At 32.6% G+C, this 21,199-nt stretch overlaps 2 protein-coding genes across 3 annotated transcripts; both read right to left on the minus strand.

The window, feature by feature from the left end:
- Positions 1-13,734: 13,734 nt before the first annotated feature.
- On the minus strand, positions 13,735-15,904 carry LOC147534622 (ubiquitin-ribosomal protein eL40 fusion protein). The gene is made up of 5 exons (XM_086647505.1): positions 15,698-15,904; positions 15,518-15,604; positions 15,302-15,404; positions 14,028-14,094; positions 13,735-13,935 (listed from the first exon to the last, which is right to left on the minus strand). Exons 1-5 carry the CDS (start codon positions 15,798-15,800, stop codon positions 13,909-13,911), a joined length of 387 nt encoding a protein of 128 aa, XP_086503631.1. The 5' UTR covers positions 15,801-15,904; the 3' UTR covers positions 13,735-13,908.
- A 1,398-nt stretch (positions 15,905-17,302) lies between these two features.
- On the minus strand, positions 17,303-19,331 carry LOC147534623 (protein TILLER ANGLE CONTROL 1-like). 2 transcript variants are annotated; one of them, XM_086649348.1, is made up of 5 exons: positions 19,086-19,331; positions 18,875-18,944; positions 18,015-18,616; positions 17,721-17,835; positions 17,303-17,584 (listed from the first exon to the last, which is right to left on the minus strand). In XM_086649348.1, the coding sequence occupies exons 1-5, from the start codon at positions 19,089-19,091 to the stop codon at positions 17,565-17,567; spliced, it is 813 nt and encodes a 270-aa protein (XP_086505474.1). In that variant the 5' UTR covers positions 19,092-19,331; the 3' UTR covers positions 17,303-17,564. The 2 variants fall into 2 exon arrangements, with proteins under 2 accessions (XP_086505474.1, XP_086505473.1); XM_086649347.1 differs by having other exon boundaries at positions 19,049-19,156.
- Between the last annotated feature and the right edge of the window lie 1,868 nt (positions 19,332-21,199).

The following is a 21,199-nucleotide window of genomic DNA, read 5'->3' on the forward strand; positions in this document are numbered from 1 at the left end:
TGGAAGAAGCATTAAAAATTAGAGAACCAAAAAGAAGATACAAAGTTAAAAAAAAAAATCTATAATCTAGGCAAACTATATTAGACAGAAGTCCACGAATTACAATGGATATGAATCATCGAAAGCACGAATTACAATAAATCACATAAGATTTCTGCCCAGTTTTTCTAGATCACTAGCACTTTTCCTGGATTTGAACCTTGATCCGTAGATGAAAAGCGATGAAAAATCACCAAAATGAAACTTCATAGATATACCCTTTTTTAGCTCCAATTCAAAATTAATTATACAAATGATGAGGAATGAAATGGATTAGTTATGCATGTAATTATTATTCTTCAACTTTCCTTAATAATACTTAACCCTAAACTCAAACAATGATCTAGTAAGACTCTATCTCTTTGGCATTCTAGACTAGAATATGAACAAAAAATAACAGATTTTCATTTTTGAACCAGAAAGAATCACAAGTTCTAAAAGGAAAGCGAAAAACTCCACTACCTACTAAGTAACTAAAAGTAGACAAGTCCAAAGAAGAATAAAGATGATGAATTTAATTATGACTAGCACAATTTTAAGAACCTCAACAAGTAACCTACAAACTTGAAGTGAATCATTATTACATCATCAATCCTCCATAAAATCATAAGCAAACAAGTCTTCTAAGAGGATTAAGTAGTAACCCTAAGAGAGTATAATACAGTAGTTAGATCTCTTTTTTCTCTCTATAAAATAAAAGCCTAAGAGAGAGAGAGAGAGAGAGAGAGAGAAAGAGAGAAACTTGAAAGATAGGGACTGAAACCCTGATCCGAAAAAGACATTAAGAGAAGAATCAGATCCTCAAAAGCTACATAATGAAAAAGGGGGATAACCCAAATGATGAAGCAATCATGATTATAAGTAAAGATCTAAGAGAAAAATCAAAGTGTAATGATGAAAACCTTTTCTTCTAGATTCCGTCAGAAAAAAAAGAAAGAAAGAAGCTAGTAACACAGTCAAAAATATTTCATTATGACACCAATCTAGCTACTCTTACCCACCAACAACCTTAACTTCCCACAAATAAAAACAACTCAAAACCCTAAAATAACTCAAAATTGAAACTTACTTACAGATCGATCTTCTGCAAAATATGAAATTTGAGAGAGAAAATCTAGGTTTATGTTGTGTTGGTGGTGGTGGTAAGTGGAAGCATTAATTGGGGGGGATGAAGCCTGGTCCGACGACACTAAAACAGATTAATTCATCTCAATGATAGCTAGGGTTTCTTTCTCTTTTTAGAACATACTTAAAATTTAAGAGATGAATGATAAAAAGTTTGGTGACCTCGAGCCAGACAACATTCCCCTCAAATAAGAGAGCTTCCCCACCTCTTCAAATATCTGTATCTATGTAGCTGATTTAGTTTCTCTCACTAGAACTCCCCCCAAAAGTTTCGCCTTCCTTCAAGGGGGAAGAGAAGAAGAAGGGGGTGGGGGGGAGATAAGATATGATGAGAAGAAGAGAAGTGATGATGAAGAGAATGATTTGGTGTTATATAAAAGAGCAGAACCTGAGTGAGGGGCATTGAAAGAAGAGAGAGAAAGACATTGTTTTCTAGAGAGAGAGAGAGAGAGAGAGAGACAAGGTAAAAAGACAAAAAGAGCAGCAGACCCAACCCTAACAGCTGGTTTCCAGACCCACAAATGAACACCACCACCCCCCATGCATTTATTTATTTATTTATTTATTTATTCTCTCTATATTATCTAGAGACCATTTCTTTCTTAATCTCTCTCTATAAACCATTAGATTTCTGTCTATTTTCAATCATGATCAAATCATAACCGTTAATTAGTTGATTAAGAAAATGATTTGGTAATTTAAAGATAAATGATGAACCGTTGGATAAAGCTGAATTTAGATGATGGTTTAAATGTGAGAAAGCAACCAGACAAATAACCTAGAAAATGAGTGAGTCAGGGACTCAGGGGAGTGGTTGAAGTATTGAAACCCTCAATAACTGATAAATGTCATTAAATATAGTACTAATGAATTGGCCTTAGTTTATGTTCTTTAATCTTTTCTTCATTGGATGATTCTACCAAGTACCATGGTATACATTTTTTCTATTTTTATTAACTCTTTTTAAGTATTATATTTGGATTCTCTTAACAAAAAAAAAGTATTATATTTGGATTAGTAAGATAAATTGAACATATGGTATTGCTTGTCCATTAGAAATTTTTTTTTGACTTGACATGTTAGAAGAACTATTAATCCAATTCCATATTTGATCGATTACTTTGAGAAATAAAACAAATGATAGAGTGACACTAGAGTGAAATGATGAATGAGCATCCAAGTTCGTGAAATATATCAAAATCATTGACGACTCGCAGCTAAACCAGACATTTTTTTTTTGAGAATGCAAAATAGTTTCATTGATAACGGAAAAGCAGAGTGGTAGCTATGGAAGCTAACCATCCCTGAGACAACAAAAAAAACAAAAGATTACAATTGAACTGGCTTATAACCTGACCATGACATCCCAATTACTAACAAATTGACTGAACTGAGTATTGCTAATCCAAGACATGTTACATTGTCTCACATGCTTGTCTGCAGTAGGGTATCTATTAAACATGTTGAACCCGATCTTTTGTAGTTTAGTCTGATTACGTAGCTCCCTTGGACATGTTCCCAGACAAAGAAGATAATTTTTCTAGGAATTTTGCGTTTGCACGGAAATTCCTCAGCCAAGTCTTCTTTTCATCGTTATAAAAGATTTAACCGAGAATTCTTCATTTTCCTCTGTCTCGTATTCTCTTTCTACATGCTCATTTATCCTGGATATATAGTTCCCCATCATAAGCTGCTTCCCAATCCTAGAGTATCCTCCTCCACCCCAAGTACAATGCAGCTTCTTGCTCATCCTCCAGACCTCCACACATCATTTTTGGTAGTCATTCCATTTATAGTACATGCATGAACAGGGGCGGCCCGTGACCAAAGCCACCAAAGCAGTCGCTTTGGGCCCCAAATAATCAAGGGCCTCATGTTTCATATTTCGTATATAACTTTCGAAAAACTAATTATATTTTAAATCAATTTCAAACACAATTTAAGTCGTAGTAAAGAGTTTAGATCTTAAATGAAAGGTCAAGTGTTCGATTCCTACTATTTGCATTGTTTAAATTTTACTTAATTTTTTTCTAATATCTATTGTATGGGGCCCCAATTTTTAGTTTCGCTTGGGGACCCCGATATACTAGGGTCGGCCCTGTGCATGAATCAATTGTTCTTGCACTATAGCTAAACATCGAAATTAATACGAACAAGTGAGTGAATATAAGTTCATTATAAATCCGTATTCATGAAAAAATAGGCAACAAAACTGTTTTGACCATAAAATTTATACAGAAGTTGAATGATATAGATGGATCTATATGCTCTCTTGCTTGCTAGTTCTTTGTGAGGACAGCATCAAATTATAAACATCTCAATTGTCCAAATCTTGGCCCACAATTAGTCGGTATAGTAAAACAAAAAGATTCTTCATGGTATATCATGGTCATTAATATTGCATTAGTGATTGTTTGTAGCATTAAACCAGATTTTTATGGATTGCCAATTGACTTGTCCAAATCAATGACATGCAAGACAAGGGTATGAGACTTACCACACAAAAAACATCTTGCATGTATCTTGTGACAAACATCAATAGAGTGATGAGAAAGATATAGACCTTACATATCACATGCATGTGGAAGAGTGAGCCAAAAAATAAATACAACTCTCAATTAATGAAAATTTAACTCTCAAATATGGGTTGGTAAACTTCATTGTTGTATAAAAAATAAAAGAATAACAAAAACATAAGTAGACCTTAGAATTTCGGTCCTGGTAATTAACATTCTTGTTTTGACTTATGACCGAGAAACTTTGGATGTTTTATTGTAATATTAAAAAAATCCCAAAGGATAATTTGTACTAACAACATTATGTTTTTATTTTCTCTTTTTGTTAATGAGATGTTAATAAGGATTTTTTTTTAAAGCTAAGTTAAACTACTAATGAAAGGGGCTTAAAGACCAAAAACCTAACGAACTTATTATTTATATCTTTAATAACATAAGTCTATGTGAATTCCACCTCCCGTGAATCGAACCTGAGATCTCTAAGATTTTACAGTCAACACTATCAATCACTCGCGCGAAATGATTACACCTTGAATATTAAAATGAATGAATGCAAGTGGCTTTATCAAGTTTTTGTTTTTTTTTTTATGAAGTATCAAGATTTTGTTAAGAAAGGCTTTATAAAGTTTTTTTTTTTTGGAACAGCTTTATAAAGTTGAACGTGCCTCCATATTGAAAAGAAAAATAAGCCAATGGACTATGTATACTAAGGTATTATATGTGAGCCCGTACAGATATCAATCTCTTTCATAGTTTTGGATCTAAAACAATGCCTATTTTTTTTCAAATGCCGACATTATTTATAGCCGAAACTTTGTGCACTTGAGATACAAGATCTAACCTAATTAGATAGTGCGTAGATAAGTGAATGCGCAAAACACTAGTTCAACAAAATCAAAATTCAAAATTTAGAGAACTAAACAACTAATTAGTACAATTAGATACGGTAACAGGTCTGAATCTAATCTGTGTTGAAGTTGAACAACACGGATTAAGCAAGGAGCCCAAAACTGCCCCAATCTAGAGGCCTTAGACGGTTGGAAATAAAAAAAATACTTTAATTTTTCGAATGATAAAAGAAACTAATTTCACACAGACAAAGAAGAATGAAGAAGGAATAAACTGAATTGAATTACTTGACTTGATTTTGATCTTAGAGCATCTCTTATGCAACACTGAAATTAAAAAAACTTAGAGTGCCACTTAACTTAAGATTTTTTGAGTTTTTTGTAAAAAACTCTCTCCAATGCAACACTCAATTTGGATCTCAAAATGGCGTGGCATCATTTAATGTAGAGATATCTCAAGAAGAAACTCAATATTTGAGATTTCTTTTGTGGATCTCAATTGGACAATCAATATTAAAAGTAAATCTAACCATCTAAGAAATGACACCTAAGTTATTTTGTAGTTTTTAGAGTGTTGCATTGGGGATGCCTTTTGAATTGAAGATCTCAACATTGACATCTAGGAAAGAGAAACTCAATTGAGCCTTGACACATAAGACTATTTGAGTTTTTTTTTAGTTTTGCATTGGAGATGCTCTTATTTGATTACAAAGACTGGTCTATTTATAGACCCAAATTCTACTCACTAACTATGACCACAACTCACATGATCTTACTAACTCATCCATTAACCTACTAACTAGTACATTAACCTCACTAACTAGTACACTAAGCCCACTAAAATTAACTCTCTAATTACTTAATTAATAAAATATATATACTCACTAAAATTGAGTCTAAATAAATTTAACACCCTCCCTTAAACTCAAAAGACATAACGCCCATCATAATCTTCAACTTGAAAGTTGAATGGACCTTCAATGGCTTAATAAAAATAATAGACACTTGTTCTTCAACTTAAAACTTCACATTAATCTGGTTCTTGATCGTACATTTTCATTGCTAATTTGTCTACTTGACCATCATCTGGTTTGTACTTGTTTTTGAAAGACCATTTCAACTCAATTGACTTCTTTCTTGTAGGTAGAGAATTTAACCCCCAATTACAACTTTCTCAATTGAATGAATTTCATCATCCATAGTTGAAATCCACTCCCCATTTTTTACTGCTTCTTAAAAGTGATAGAACCGGTGGGATTACAATCTGCAAAAGATACAAAACTTGCAAAATCGTCGTCAGACCCATTATTATCATTGCTTACAACGTAGTCGTCAAACATTGACGACATAACTTGAATACAAGTTGAACTGGGACATAATTCTGGATTTGAATTATCGTGAATATTCGGAGAAATAGGTGTAATCTTAATTACTTGAGGTTCTGAAGCTAATGTCTCATCATCAGTATCAATTTTTATTTGATGATTTTCTTTAACAGGACAACCCCAAACTCCATCTTCATCACTTTCTACTGAATAGTCATCTGAATCTTCATCTGAATCTTCATCTGAATCTTCATCCATTCTGCAAGCTAATAAAAGAGTTTCCCCTTCTTCTACATCATCTTCAACAAAATTAGCATGTTATAGATATTTCTTGGAAACTCTACTTTCTGACTTATAATGACCTAATTTTTTGCAACAAAAACATCTAACTTTAGATTTATCATACCTTCCAATTCTTTTGGATTCTTTACCATGACTCTCTTCACCATTAGAACCACCTTTTTTAAGCAGAGACACTTTGCTTTAAAAAGCTTGTTTTATAGACCATGTAATAGCTCTCTGGTTCATCCTATGTTCATGAGAACATAATGAACCCATCAAAGCTTCAACTGACATAGTTGAGAAGTCATTTCCTTCCTCAATTGCAGCAACAACATAGTCAAAACGACTTGTTAATGATATCATGATTTTCTCAATAACACGAAGATGATTAAAATGTTCACCATTAACCCGCAATTGATTAACAATAGATTGAACTCTAGAAAAATAATCAGAAATATTTTCAGAGTTAATCATATTAAGAGATTAAAATTCACCTCGTAAAGTCTGCAACCTTACATTTTTTACCTTCTCATCACCCTTGTAGGATCTTTGCAACAAGTCCCACACTTCTTTAACTGTTTCAGCTCTTAAGATTTTCTCGAAGACAATCTCATCAACAACTTGATAGAGAAAGAACCATGCCTTCTTATCCTTCTTTCTGTTCTCTCTCAAACTATCTTTTTGGACCTGAGAGAGAGTTTCATGTGTTACCTGATCAATTGGTTCTATATACCCAAATTCGACAACCTCCTAAATTTCCTGGAAGTCAAATAATGCTTTCATTTAGATACACCATTGATAAAAAAATTTCCCACAAAATCGCGGAAGCGGAGGTTGGATTGATCGTTCATTTTGCAATTCGGTTAGTAATCACAAAATATATCTAGCTCGGATACCAAATGTTGAAAATTAAAAAATACTTTAATTTTACGAGTGATAAAGGAAACTAATTTCACACAGACAAAAAAGAATAAAGAAGGAATAAACTGAATTGAATTACTTGACTTAATTTTGATCTTATTTGATTAGAAAGACTGGTTTATTATAGATCCAAATTCTACCCACTAACTATAACCACAACTCACATGATCTCACTAACTCATCCATTAACCCACTAACTAGTACACTAACTCCACTAAAGTTAACTCTCTAATTACTTAACTAATAAAATATATCTACTTACTAAAATTATGTTTAAATAAATTTAAGATAGACTGAGTGCCAAGATGGATGGATTGAGAGCAAAAAGATGAGACACCTTTAGTGGCACCTATCCAGAAATAAGGGCAGATAAAGATTGTGGTTAAATGCATTCCAGTAATTTTTCAACTTTTACCGTTTACCATGCCACACGTGAGAGTGCTATTTGGATAAAAGTCGTCCTGGGTAAACGGGACCCACCAATGAAGAAATCTTGGTCAAAAGTCAATCAACAATCAACATCAAACTCACTCACTCGGCTGTGACTTTGTTCCATGGTTAAAAAGTAAAAAAGACTTCTCGGATGCGGGGGGTCAATTTGATGATCACGTGAAATTTCTGAGTCCATAATTACCCCCCCCCCCCCCCCTATATAGTTGACTTCTCCATTTTGTAGAATTTTCTCCTTTTTGTTAAAATGAAATTAACTCCATAAAATAGAGTTGAGCAAAAAAAATAAATTAAAAATAAAATAAAGAGTTGAGCAGAGGGGGGAAAATTGTTTGAGACTATTTACTTGTGACAGAGGGGGGAAAATCCCAAGTAAATTGAGGAAGGATTTTAAATCAAGGGTTTCGGTGTAGGAAGAGCATTTTTTAACAAAGGCAGTGCATTAGATAGGGAGAACACTCTTTTTAGAATAGGAAGAGATAAATATTTTTTTTAAATATCCCAAATTTACACTTTGGTTCCTCCTATCAAACTATTTTGGACCAAAAGAGAGTATCCTCCCGTTCGAGTAAAAACCTTCGAGAGAGAAGAGAGAATCCTGTTGGCCCTAAAACCTTCGATCAAACCAAAGAGAGAGAAGAGAGATAAACATCCTGAAACGGAGAAAACTGTAAATCTGTTTGATTCTATCAAAAAGAGAGATATAGAAATAGAAACCTAATTCCTAGATGACTAACACAACACTTATCTCCATAGAGAGTTTGTAATTCTCGTTATTGTTTGATTTCTCCATAGATTTTTAGGATTTTAACACTAGTTAAAGTAACTTTTGAAGATTTCAAGTATCAATATTGCAATGAAGAATACAAACAAGGAAGTAACTCGAAAAAGATATAAGTGACATTTACATAAAAGAAATTTCGCTTATCATAAATAAAAATTCATGAATACCAACTGAAAATTTAAAAATAATTCGGCCAGAGCAGTTGAAAAGACAGACTAATTTCACCCATCTCAGCCGAAATTTATTACTATTTTCGGCGGGACCGGCCAAAATTTGTTATCTTTTTCAATCGACCCAACTGAAATTTGTCATCTTTTTCAGCCGTTACGACCGAAATTTGCTGTCTTTTTCAGCCGACCCTACTGAATTTGTTGTCTTTTTCAGTCGGTCCAACCGAAAATTCTTTACGAAAAAAAAACGACCTAAAACCCCAAAAAACGTTTGTTCACAGTTAGAGGAAGACAAAAAAAGTATATTTCTTTACCTGAGACATATTATCTTCATTATAAATGTCTTTGTTTAGTCGATAACTTCGTTAGTCGATGTCCTTGTTTAAGTCGATGGTTTCGTTTAACTCGATGTCTACGTTTAAGTCAAAGGAATCTTCTTTCTTGATGTAGGTTGCCTCCTTCATTAAAGGTGGTTCCTCATCCATGAGATATATTGAGGCATCATTAAAAGCTCGAAACTAAGACTATAGTGATGGTAAACTTTGTAAGTTTTTTAATTGGTGATTTTGATAGTAGTGACGATTTTAGGGTTTTGGTTGTTTATGTGAGAGAAACTACTACAAGTGAATAAAATATTAGATTTATTATTAATTTTTATCTAAGTCCTTCTATTTTGACACTATTTATTAAATGATTCTTATAACGCCCTTCTTAAACTAATTTGGTAAAGGAAGAGCAAATACATAAATTGACTTTTCTAACGCATTCCCTTTGCTAAATAGTGCTCTTTCTATACCAAAAGTCTAAATCAACTATCAATATTTTCTCTTGATTTGAGAAACAAATTAAAATGAACTGCAAAATTCAATAATTTCACATAAGGAAGAAATTTGTGACAGATGGGAAAACCCCAAGTAAATTGAGGAAGAATTTTATGGTGCGTTTGGTTGCAGGATTCATGAATCCGTGGATTCATGAGTCCTTGGAATTCATGATTCCACGGATTCATGAATCCAAATGGTTTCTTTTGGTTTGTTTGGTAACCAATAAGAATTCTAGGCTTATTGATTCCTTCATTTAAAATCCTTTGGTTTGTTTGTCAATAATATTTGGATTCTTACAAAATAAGATTCTAATTAAAATAATATCCTTCAAATACATGAATAATATCCCAAAAACAAAATCTCATCCAAATATTTTCTCTAGGTAACTGAAATTTCATTAAACCTATTTTTTTCACGAAAATTTCAAAAATAGTTATTTCTTTCTACAAGATAATTATTTTAAAAATATTATTTTTTTCAAAATCATTATTTTTTCCAAAAATCATTATTTTTTCAAAAATCATTATTTTTTCCAAAAATCATTATTTTTTCCAAAAATCATTATTTTTTCAAAAATCATTATTTTTTTCAAAAATCATTGTTTTTTTCAAAAAATAGTTATTCCTTCCACAAAATATTATTTTTGAAAAAATAATGATTTTTGAAAAAATTAATGATTTTTGGAAAAAAATGATTTTTGAAAAAAAAATGATTTAAAAAAAATAACGATTTTTGAAAAAAATAATGATTTTTGAAAAAAATAATGATTTTTGAAAAAAATAATGATTTTTGAAAAAAATAATTATTTTTGAAAAAAATAATTATTTTGTAGAAGGGAAATAAATTTTTGTTGATTTTAAGTTTGAAATTTAGGTTTATTAATTCAAAATCCTAGCAAATCTTAGGAGGTAGGGTGAGATTTTGGTCCAATACAAATTTTGGAATTAGGAATCCTTAGGATTCAAGAGTCCTGGGATTCTTGGTAGCCAAACAGACGAAGGATTCATGATTCCTACCAAATCCCACTTTTAATAGGAATCCTGCAACCAAACACACCAAAATCAATTGTCAATATTTTCTCTTGATTTGAGAAACAAATTAAAATGAAGTGCCAAATCTACACCAACTAGTAATTTGAGATTCTTTTGCATATCTGCTGGAACATTTCTTGCTATATCATTTTCCCATACAAAAACAACAACTCTCATATAAGCAGAGATTACTCATTGTTTAGATAACTCCTTTGAACACAAAAGCTTCATTAGGGCTCTGGGTGATTAAAGAGAGAAGTGAGATTATCGAAGTCGTTAATTCGTTTACAAAGCAATGATGACACAAGATAAATGACAAAATTCTAAAACAACCACCATTAATCTATAGTATTATTTTCATACTCATATGTAATTTACCATTAGTGGGACCTAAAACTAACTATTTAAAGTACAGTTAAAATATTAACACCACTCTTTCTTCTCTGATTGAAAATTTATCTCTTTGTCTTTTTTTATCTTAACCGGTTTAGTTTAGGGGAAGTGCCCGCTTCAATCTGGGTACCACTTTCTCTCTCTATCTATCTGTTTCTTAGTTAATTTCTGTCTGTACGTCTTTCTATACACACCCAGTGAATGACAAACGGAGAAGACACTACGTGCTCCACTTTTCAAAGCATTTTCTCTTTCTATAGAGAGAGAGAGAGACACCATCTTGAAATTTGTGTGGATTTGAAATTTGTGTGGATTTGAAATTTGTATGTGCCATGCAGTGACAGAATTTTTTTTTAGAGAGAGAGAGAAGAAAAGGATGAAGCGTACAAAAACAACACAAAACACGTAAATGTCAAGTCCCTGTAAATTAAATTTTACTATTCAAATAAGGACGTCGTCTTTCATGTCCTATTCTCTCTGATTTGATTCCATCACTATTAAAAAGTTTTAACTACCCCCACCACCCACACGACTCCCATTACTGATACCCCCTTCATCTTGATTTCTCTTCTCCTTAATTTCTCTTCTATATGTTTTCATGATAATTACTATCTAGTTTGAATATGGGGTGCGACTACAGTCTAAAAATTGACGTCGCCAGCTATTATTTCCAGTCTTCTCTTCATTTGTCCAGACCAATGAGAACTGGTCATATCAACTTCACCTTGTCGTCAATGTCATTTTCAGGTCATTTATATAATTTCTTGAACAATGATGCATGACTCCAAGCATGATCCAACTTAAAACAGGAACCATTTGTGATGGCCACGATTTTTGGGTCAATGTCTCTAAGCGTATAAATCACAGCCGTTTATGGCCAATTTCTTGTTGATTTCGGTTAACGTTATATCCCAAGTCTTAACCGTTATTAATATTATCCGGCTTTAAACGACCATATCTATACAGAATTTTGTTACTAGAGAATACTCCACGAGTCCGTCTTGAAAACTTCTACCTACACTAAATTTGTGCGTATGCCTATAACCCAAGTTCCAGATTCCCTCCTGAACAATGTAAACTAATCCAACGACACTCGAAAAATTGAGTAAATAAGAATAGAATAATATGTAGCTTAAGTCATTCAAGTGGAGATTTTCGCATATGTTGGTAGTGAGAAAGAAAAAGAGAGTAATGAGAAAGCTTACACATCCATGTACACTCAATTAGCACCCACCATGGAAAAATCCCAAAGATGAGATGAGATCCTTAACAACATTTATTTTTGAGATTAGTAGAGTAGGTAAAGAACAATTCTTATTTTAATTGATGTACTAATCACTTTGTTTTAATGGATTACAGCACAAATAGATAATGAAATTAGTATAAGTTATTGACTTTGATGAGAAGATTTAAAAAGTATCTAGGCAATTTAATTAGGGACCTTTTTTTTCTCTCTTTTTATTTATTTATTTCAGGGTTACTTTAATGGGAGAGTTTATGTAATGACCAGAGAAGTGGCAGAGAGTCAATAAAGCAAATCCATAAGAATGACACGTAGTCAACCATGTGGACCAAAATATTGGTGGAAACTTGACCTGACACAATATAAAAGATAGGGGTTAGATTAGCTAGTGGATAAATCCTTATTATAACTCTTTACTTTATTTTTTTTTGAGGTAATATAACTCTTTACTAGTTTTGTTAAATAAACCCAATTACCTTCGTGCCATTGGGTTAAACCTAAATTTTGAATCATGTCTGTAGAGTATCTGAGTACGTATGAATTTTCTTGTTCTCTACCATCTTTCAGTATTTATAGACTGAAAACTACTAGTGTTTATTAGTTAAAGTAGATTCGTCATTAGTAACCTTAAACTCGTGTCTTTAATGAACGTGATTGTTAAAAATAACAACCATCTAATTTAATTTTTGGAAACGAAATACTTCTTGTTGCGATTGATAATATTAAAAGTAGAATAAAAGAGATTAAATTTCTTAATTAATTATGTGATTTATGAAAGGGAATCCCAAAGGTAACCAAGGATTTCCCCTCAAGATGAGAATCTTGTTTTACTTGGAAATAAAAACCTTAATGAAGATGGCAAGTTGAAGAATACCTTATATCTCCTTTTTATTCTTAAGAAAGTATACATTCTCTTTCACATATTTTTTTTGCCAAAAAATTAAATTAAATTCATTAATTTTATTAATGTATTGCTTAGACGAACAAATAATTAAATTCAAATCTACATACAAAGTGGACTCCGAATAATGTAATCTCTGATAAACAAAATATTACCTATCGCTAAGAGGAGGTGTTCAATTACAACAAAAAATTGTTGCACTTGCTATATCCAAGAAGGAAAATCACTTTGTCAAGGTAATTTTGAAAGAACATGTCTCAATTCCACGATTATATATAGGTCGTAATAGCTATTGGGTTCTACCTAGAATTACAAGGATGTAGGGCATGTGCAAAGCCTATATGTCAGAAGATGCCAAGAAGTCTCGGAAGGCATATACAATGCAACTTCTAAAGACAATGCAAGAAAGCGAAGATATGCTACTACAGATGTTGAACTAAGTTCACAACGAACATATTTGCCAACTTAGGTGGGAGAGAATGTTATAGATTTTGACACAGAAACTGCCTAGCTATAGCATTTTTTTTTTTGATGAGAGAGCCTAACTATAGCACTTAAGTAATATGATTTGTTTGCCTTTGTGGAACTTGACAAGTCAATGGAACTTTTTCTGGGGCAAAACTATGGAGAACACTGAACAACTCTTGAAGGCCCAAGACAAGCCTATATAGATGTCTCAGGAACTGTTTTGAGTATCATAAAGAATGATCCCTCTTCCTGATAATGGAAGAAAATGGACTCTTCAACGACATCTATCAGGCAAAAATGACCCTATACTGGAACGAGCCCATCGGCCCATAACCTTGTTAAATTTGTGCTCAATCCAGACCACGTACTGGACTGCGCAAAAAAAGAAACTTCTCAAACAATAAGGCAACCAACTAGTTGAATTCTGTTTATAAAATACTTTGCATTTTCAACCAAAAACAAAGGTAATTCAGCAACGATAGAAATGAAGTTTGCAAATCAAGAACAAAGGTCTACTAGTAATGATATCTGAATCCCTAGCTGGACACTGATTTTACTAACTATGCCCACCAAAACCTTATGAATCGTCTACTTAATCTTCTTCTTTGGCCTCAACTGCACATAGAAATAACAAACAATCGTTAGAATGTGAAATTTAAACTTAGGTTAGGAAAGAGAGAAAGCAGCATATTAAGACAAGGATTTACCTGGTTGCTGTGCCCACACTTCTTCTTTCTGCAGTTCACAGCACGCGGGTGAAGACGTGCATAACACCTATCAGTAGTATCAATGCAATTTTAGTTACAAGAAGTCCAAAAAATCATACGATATCAGTTTGAAGAACATAAAACAATCCTGTAGCAAATGTTCCACTGAAGTTATTGTTTCAAATTCAATCATCTAACAAATTTCCAAGGGTAATCTATGCTGTTTGAGGCGACTCGACTTAACGAATCCTCCCTTGCCTCAGCTCGTCTAGGGATGGGTATCCCGTATGCCTTTTCCCCTTAATTCCTCCACATGTGTCAAGTTTGTTTTTATAGATGCTCATGACTTTTCTACTTCTAAACCTCCATCTATCAATTTTATACGACAAAAATTTAAATATTAAACAGAAGCCCCAATATTAACATGAAGAAAATGAAACAGAAGAATAGGTATCGTTGGTATGGGGTAATTGTTCCTAGATGAACGAAATTTGCACCGATTGCATAGATAACTTCTTTTTTTTTAAATTGTCAGCATGCCTCGAAACCTTGACCTCTATGGTGGAAGATTAAACCTCTTACCACTCCAAACAAGGGTTGAGGGAATTGCCTAGATAACTTCAGCACCCCTAGGCTATGAAGCTATACAAAGGGCAACGAAATCTTAGTAATTTGTTTAACTATTTAAAGTACATTCCAAAGCCTAATCCATTTTTACAATTGCAAGGTAACTTCAGTTACAATCATGAGAAGGTAAGTGACCCAATGCATCACTTTGTCAAAGAACTATAGATGTCGCAAAATACCATATAATATGTAAATGGAGATTGGAACACTATAACTTTATAATGTTTATTAACAATACATGATATGGAGAGAAAGAGCATCAATACAACCTATATGCATAAATCATTTCTACTTCCATTGATGCAAAAATATACACAAATAAGTCACATTCTATAAGACGTTTAAGACTTCTGAATGGACGTCATTAGCACCAACCATGTAGTTGTAAGCATCTTCTAGATGCTCAATTCAATACCCATAGTACCATATACAAACAACAATACCCATACCATATACAAACAAGAATTGGTTGCTCATGAACTCAATTCAATAAACAAGATCTTGTAGATGCTTAATTTGGTGAAAAAATAAATGCCTAGGTTGGCTTCAGGTAGCTTGAACAGCATTCACTATAATACTAAATAAGAACTATAGACTAAATAAAGATCTTCATCAGAATAAGCGTTAAAGATGAAATGTTTGCTTACTTGCGGCAAATCATCTTGTCCTGGTTGTACTTTCTAGCCAGAGCCATTAGAGACGGTTCAATAATTCCTCCCCTTAACCTCAAAACAAGATGAAGTGTTGATTCTGCACCATTTTCATAATCAAAGATTCAAACTTTACAACTAAACAACACTGAAAATCGAATTTATAGCAAAAGTGAAAGAAAAAATGTACTAAAAGAAGAGACTTCAATGAACCTTTCTGAATGTTGTAATCAGCTAGAGTACGGCCATCTTCGAGCTGTTTACCAGCGAAGATCAATCGCTGCTGATCAGGTGGGATCCCTGAGAAATTCAAAACAATAAATCTTAGAACAATCGAATCTAATTTTGATGAAAATGAAAAATTGTAAGGGATTGGTTGTTGAAATAAAGTACCTTCCTTGTCTTGAATCTTAGCTTTGACATTATCGATGGTGTCACTTGATTCGACCTCTAGGGTTATGGTCTTCCCAGTTAGGGTTTTCACGAAGATCTGCATCTTCTCTCTTTCTGAATTTTCTCTGCTACCGAAACCCTAGCCACGCGTCTCTTGTCTTACCGAAAGATTGCTTATATATCTCTAGGGTTTTGTTTGAGGAAAATAAATTTGATCGGGCTGGCCTGGTTATTATTTTTCAGTGGCCTGTTAGTGAAGCCCATTTTGAATTTATTGTGGCCCGGAACATAGAGAAAGAAAGTCGAGTGAAGCTGGGGGCACCGCTGTTTAAGACCAGCACAAGGACTGATTTTAAATTTAACTTTGCTCCAATGTTTTGACCAATAGACTATTTAGTCTTTTAGTTAACAGTTTTGTCAATAGGCAGACAGAGACTACAAAGAATACTTTTTCCTTTTTGTACAATCTCATCCTTTTGTTTTTCTAACAAGACGTCCCTAAACTTTCATGCATAAGTTGACTAGATCAACGGGTCTCTCTATTTATATAAGAACAAATAAGAGGTAAAGTTTGTTTTACGTAAATTGGTCTAAAAAAAAAAAAGATATCTCCATGTGACTTTGTTCACCTACCAGCTTGTATGGGGCATGGCATGTAGTAGTATCATTACCCTAACTTTACAATTTATAAGATATGATAGATGAGAGAAAATGAAAGATGATGGTCGTGGTGGCAGGTAATGGTGGTCAAACTGTGGTGGAGGTGAAAGGAGAACAAACACAAGAGGAAGAAGTAGATGAAGAACCAAAAGGAATTTTTTGAAAAAGTTGATATTAAATGTCGGCATACGCTAGTCTAGTAATCTTTGATAACTAATTTTCAATCGTCGATAGAGAGAACAAGGAAAATGATGGGATTGATTTGGAAATGAATGGTAAAAAAATAAAAAGGTATTGACGGTTAAGTTTAATTAAGGAAACCATAATTTTCAGAATCAAGTTAAAATATCAGACGTTTCAAAAAAAAAAAAAGTTAAAATATCAGACAAACATAAAAGTCAAGTTTATTGGTTGGTCAATAATTGGGGGAAAACTAGAGTTAACGTACATTTGTTTGGTATGTCACTCTGATCTATGGTTGAAGTGTCATATTGTATGAGGTAATTATAAGTTATAACTCTCCATTCCTTCCACAAAAAAACACATGTTTGTTTGTATAATAGTCACATGCATGTCATCAGGTGAAAGAGCTTATTTTTTTAGTGTTAAATTCACGATTATATAAATAATCGGAGGTATGAACATGAAGTAAAAGACACGATAATTTAACGTGGTTCGGTCGAATACTCAAGACCTACATCCACGGAGAACAACTTCTTTATTATAATTTACCACATACAATTGTATGTGGGTTTGATCGGTTACATTAGGTTTACCCCTTAACTTCCGACGACGAGTCATATTCAAAAACTATTCTTGAACAAATAAATCTAAACCAAAGACTGAGTAGAGATTACTGAAAAAAGAGGTGGTAATGCTTCAGTTGCCTACGTCACATAAGTATTTGTACGAACCAAATCAACAATTCAATCTCCTATATATAAATTGGTATAAAATGCTACTGTTATATATAAAAAAAAGAAAACAACCGAACCTATAATCGATTCAATCACAAACATATTACATTGTAAATAAAGTGAATCACACCCCATTCAAATTTCAAATGCTCCAAACTAAGATAAAAAATAAGTTCTTCATCAAAAAAAAAAAAAGATAAAAAATAAGTAAAATAAAATGAACAACAACAGCAAGTCCTTCAAATGATCATTTAAAAATGTGAAAACCAATTCGTAGCTACCTAATTTCATCACAATGGGAAAACAACATCTGCAACAAACAGAGATAAGTTATATGTTTGAATACCTAATAATTCGAAGTTAGTTCAATCATAAATTAGATACACAGTCTACATCAGAGGTAATTAATTTTGAAGTATTAGTATTGAATTAAGAAGTAATTATACCTTGAAGGAGAGAGATCATTTCAGGTCTTCTACCATTGTTGAATGATCCATCCTTTCTAGGGTTCTTGCTTTCGAGCTCCGGATGAATCTTCTTCCTTACCATCTTCGATACAAACTACACAATTAACAGTGGTAATGCTATTAATAGTGGGTTTAGAGTTTGATATTAGTACTTCATTATTTGTCTCTTATTACACAAATATTGTATATAAGTTGTTCCTGAGGAATATTTAAACATTTTTTAAAACAATGTACGAATTAATGTTTCGGTTAAGAAGAAATGAGAGTTCTTACTCCTTGTAATTTTTTCATTCGACGGAAATCCTCTCCCTTGTGTGTCATTAACTTCTTAGTGGATAAGTGACCTTTATTCTTGGTAAAAAGCACCCGCTTCTTCTCACCGGAATCCTGAGTTGTTTTGCCCGAATTTAACTTCCCGGCAACAACATCATCTGAGTCAGCTGAGAATAAATCAGCTAGAGTTACTCTCTTCTTCTCCACAATCTCAGTATTGTCAGATTTAAGTAAAGGAAAAGTATCATCAACGGTTGAAATTAGCCGATCAATGTTTGTTGTACACGTGTCAAGATTGTAATCATTCACAACTTCTCCCAAATTTTGTTTGACTGTCTTAACGACTAAGGGATTCAAATTGTTTGTATCGTTGTCTTTAACTGAATACTCATTTGCCGTTACTTTTTCACTACTTTCTTCTGGTTCTTTGTGGTTATCATTAACAGAATATTCTTTTCCATTTAACGGATCCAAGCCAAATGTCCCAATAGTTAAAATGCCGTAAAAAACATCTGCTAATGTGACTTCTTCGAGTAGCGCTTCACTGTCGTTTTCGATTGTAACGGTTTCTAGTTTAATCGAATCATGAAATGGTAGTTCACCTGACAATTAAGGAAATGTTAACCACAATAAAATTGAAGAAATCGAACTCCATATATTTTATGCTATCCCGGTTAAGAATATATGAGTGAATAAGATGGGAGTTTGTGGTTCCTAGAAAAATTTCCCATCTTTTTCACGGCAAAAGATATATCTATCACATATTAGAAAATGGATAAAATATATCTGAAAATGATTGAAATACTTTCATAGTTATATAAATGAATAAAAATTAAGAAGAAATAGGTAGGAAGTGAGACCTTTTTTGGGGCAAAGGACGTAGTTATCGACATTCTTGTGATTGAATTTCCGGTGAACCCAATTGAAGATCTGCTTAGAAAACCAAATAAAACTAATCAAAATTAAACCCAACAAAAACTAAAGGAATGAAAATGGAACTAATTTTTGTTCCCTAAAGATGATCACTCAATTACAAGACATAAATTAATGGTTTCTTTCATTTCTTCACACCTTCATTGTCTCTCTCTTTCTCTCTCTCTTTTGCAACAAATTAAATCGAATCCAAAGCTAGATCATATGGTACATTATGGTGAGAGAGAGTGAATATATATGACTTAAGAGAGTAAAAAAGTAAAAGGAAAAAAGTAAAGGCGGGCCAACTTGGTAAAATCAAGAACCAATAATACAAGTTCAAGTTTGAGTTGGAAAGCATAGTCTTGCAGACCAAAAAAGTGTTTGATCTTATTGGCATTTGGCAATGATTGATATTGCTAAGTTGCATACTTATTTCCTATAGATCTTTTGTCAAATGAGAGGAGTCTCTCGCCATTCTCCCTCGTATGTTCTCGTAACTAATCTATTCCCCTTGCAGGTACTTTTCGTAAAAGAAATAGCTTATTACAAAAGATATTTAGCTTGTCAAAATATATCAAGAAATTACGGTATAATATTCGATGAAATTCATGGTTTATTGAACTTTAGTTAGGAAAGGTACCAATAAAGTAGTTTAATTGTGTTTTACGCCGTAATTTAATTGCATGTTAGACCCATTCTGTAAGGTTAAAATTTAGCGATTATCGTGCATATCATATCTTATTGATGTAGCAATGCCACTGTCACGACTGTAACGACTATCAAAACAAACACTAGAAATAATATCATATCAAATAACTATGGATGTTTAATTATTTTGGAGCCCACATTTCCACAAATAATTCTACTGTCAAAGCTAAGAGACCCTTTAAAGTTTAAAGGGTAGGAGTAGGACCAAAACTAAAAGGAAAAATAGTTTTTAATGCTTTCAATGTAAAAGTTTTTCAATAATATGAGAGGAGTACTCAAATTAAGATGAATATGAAATTTAAGTACCAAAAGTTGTTAACAAGTATCTTAATCTATTAATTGAACTTTGTCATTACACAATTACTGGACAAATTAGTCAATCAACCAAATAATGCTAATAAGTGGCTAGCAAAAAGTTTTTTTTTTTGAATTAGGGCTAGCAAAAAGTTGATTAAAGGCATCTCAGCAAAAAGAAATAATTTATGTTAATTCTCTTTGGGCTCCCTAAACATGTCCAACATCCAAATTTGTTTTCAATTTAGTCAACTTTGACAATTGATCTTTTTTGTAGTGAGTTGGTAATTAGAGGGTTAAAATAGATTCAAACCATCAAATTTTCACAATAAATGTCAATCAGTGAAGATCTCGTTAATGAATATTAAAACTAAAGGCAGACCCAAGTTTGGTCCCTTGTTACCTTTGGGCCTAAATCAACACATAATTGTTAAATTTTGAGTCCTGGCTTATAATTCTTTGGGCACCAAGGATAGCCACTCTCAATCTGTATCGCTTGTAATATTGAAGTTAGTTATATATATGTATATTTTTTAATATTGACTACAATGGTCATTACAAAGGGATTGATACATCGATACGATGTGATAAGCAGAACTAACTATTTTTATTGTATACAATTGTTTTTTTGGAAAGTGACTACGACAGTTATTACAATGATATAGATACATCAATAAGATTTCATAAGCACGATAATCGCAAACTTTAAACTTTTAAAGAAACGGGCCTATAGCACAACTAACTATTTTGTTTATGCTTAAATAACCTAAGTTCAATAAATTATTGATTTCACTTTCGATCGGAATCGAACCTAAGACTTCCAGGTTTTGAAGTACATGCCTTACCAACCGAGCTATCAGTTATTTTTTTTGTTGAGAGAGCTATCCGTTGTTGGCCAATGTATATATATAACCATTATAAAAAAAAAAAAACACAAATGGAATCATGAGTTGGTTCCTGGGGTGTTTTGACATTGGGAGTTCTTTTACTTGTGAACTAAAAATGAGAGAGAGTGTGTAGGGTATTGTGTGTGTGGAGTGTAGTACTTGGATAAAAGCTATCAAATACTATCATGTCGTCTTCACAATGCTTAAAGGGACTTTGCTTTACTTTTGAAAGCAATAAAATGGTTTTTTTTCTTCACAAAATAAGAGATGAGGGAGAGGAGATGTCTTTTCTTTTATATAGTTTAATTCTCCAATTTGTTGGGTTATATTCACTTTCAATACCAACCACTCTTTTTTATTTCATAAAAATTATCAATCATT

The sequence above is a fragment of the Eschscholzia californica genome, unplaced genomic scaffold (genome assembly GCF_041429995.1).
Source record: "Eschscholzia californica isolate CP2 unplaced genomic scaffold, dmEscCali1.0.p SCAF_6, whole genome shotgun sequence".
Taxonomy (NCBI): Eukaryota; Viridiplantae; Streptophyta; class Magnoliopsida; order Ranunculales; family Papaveraceae; genus Eschscholzia; species Eschscholzia californica.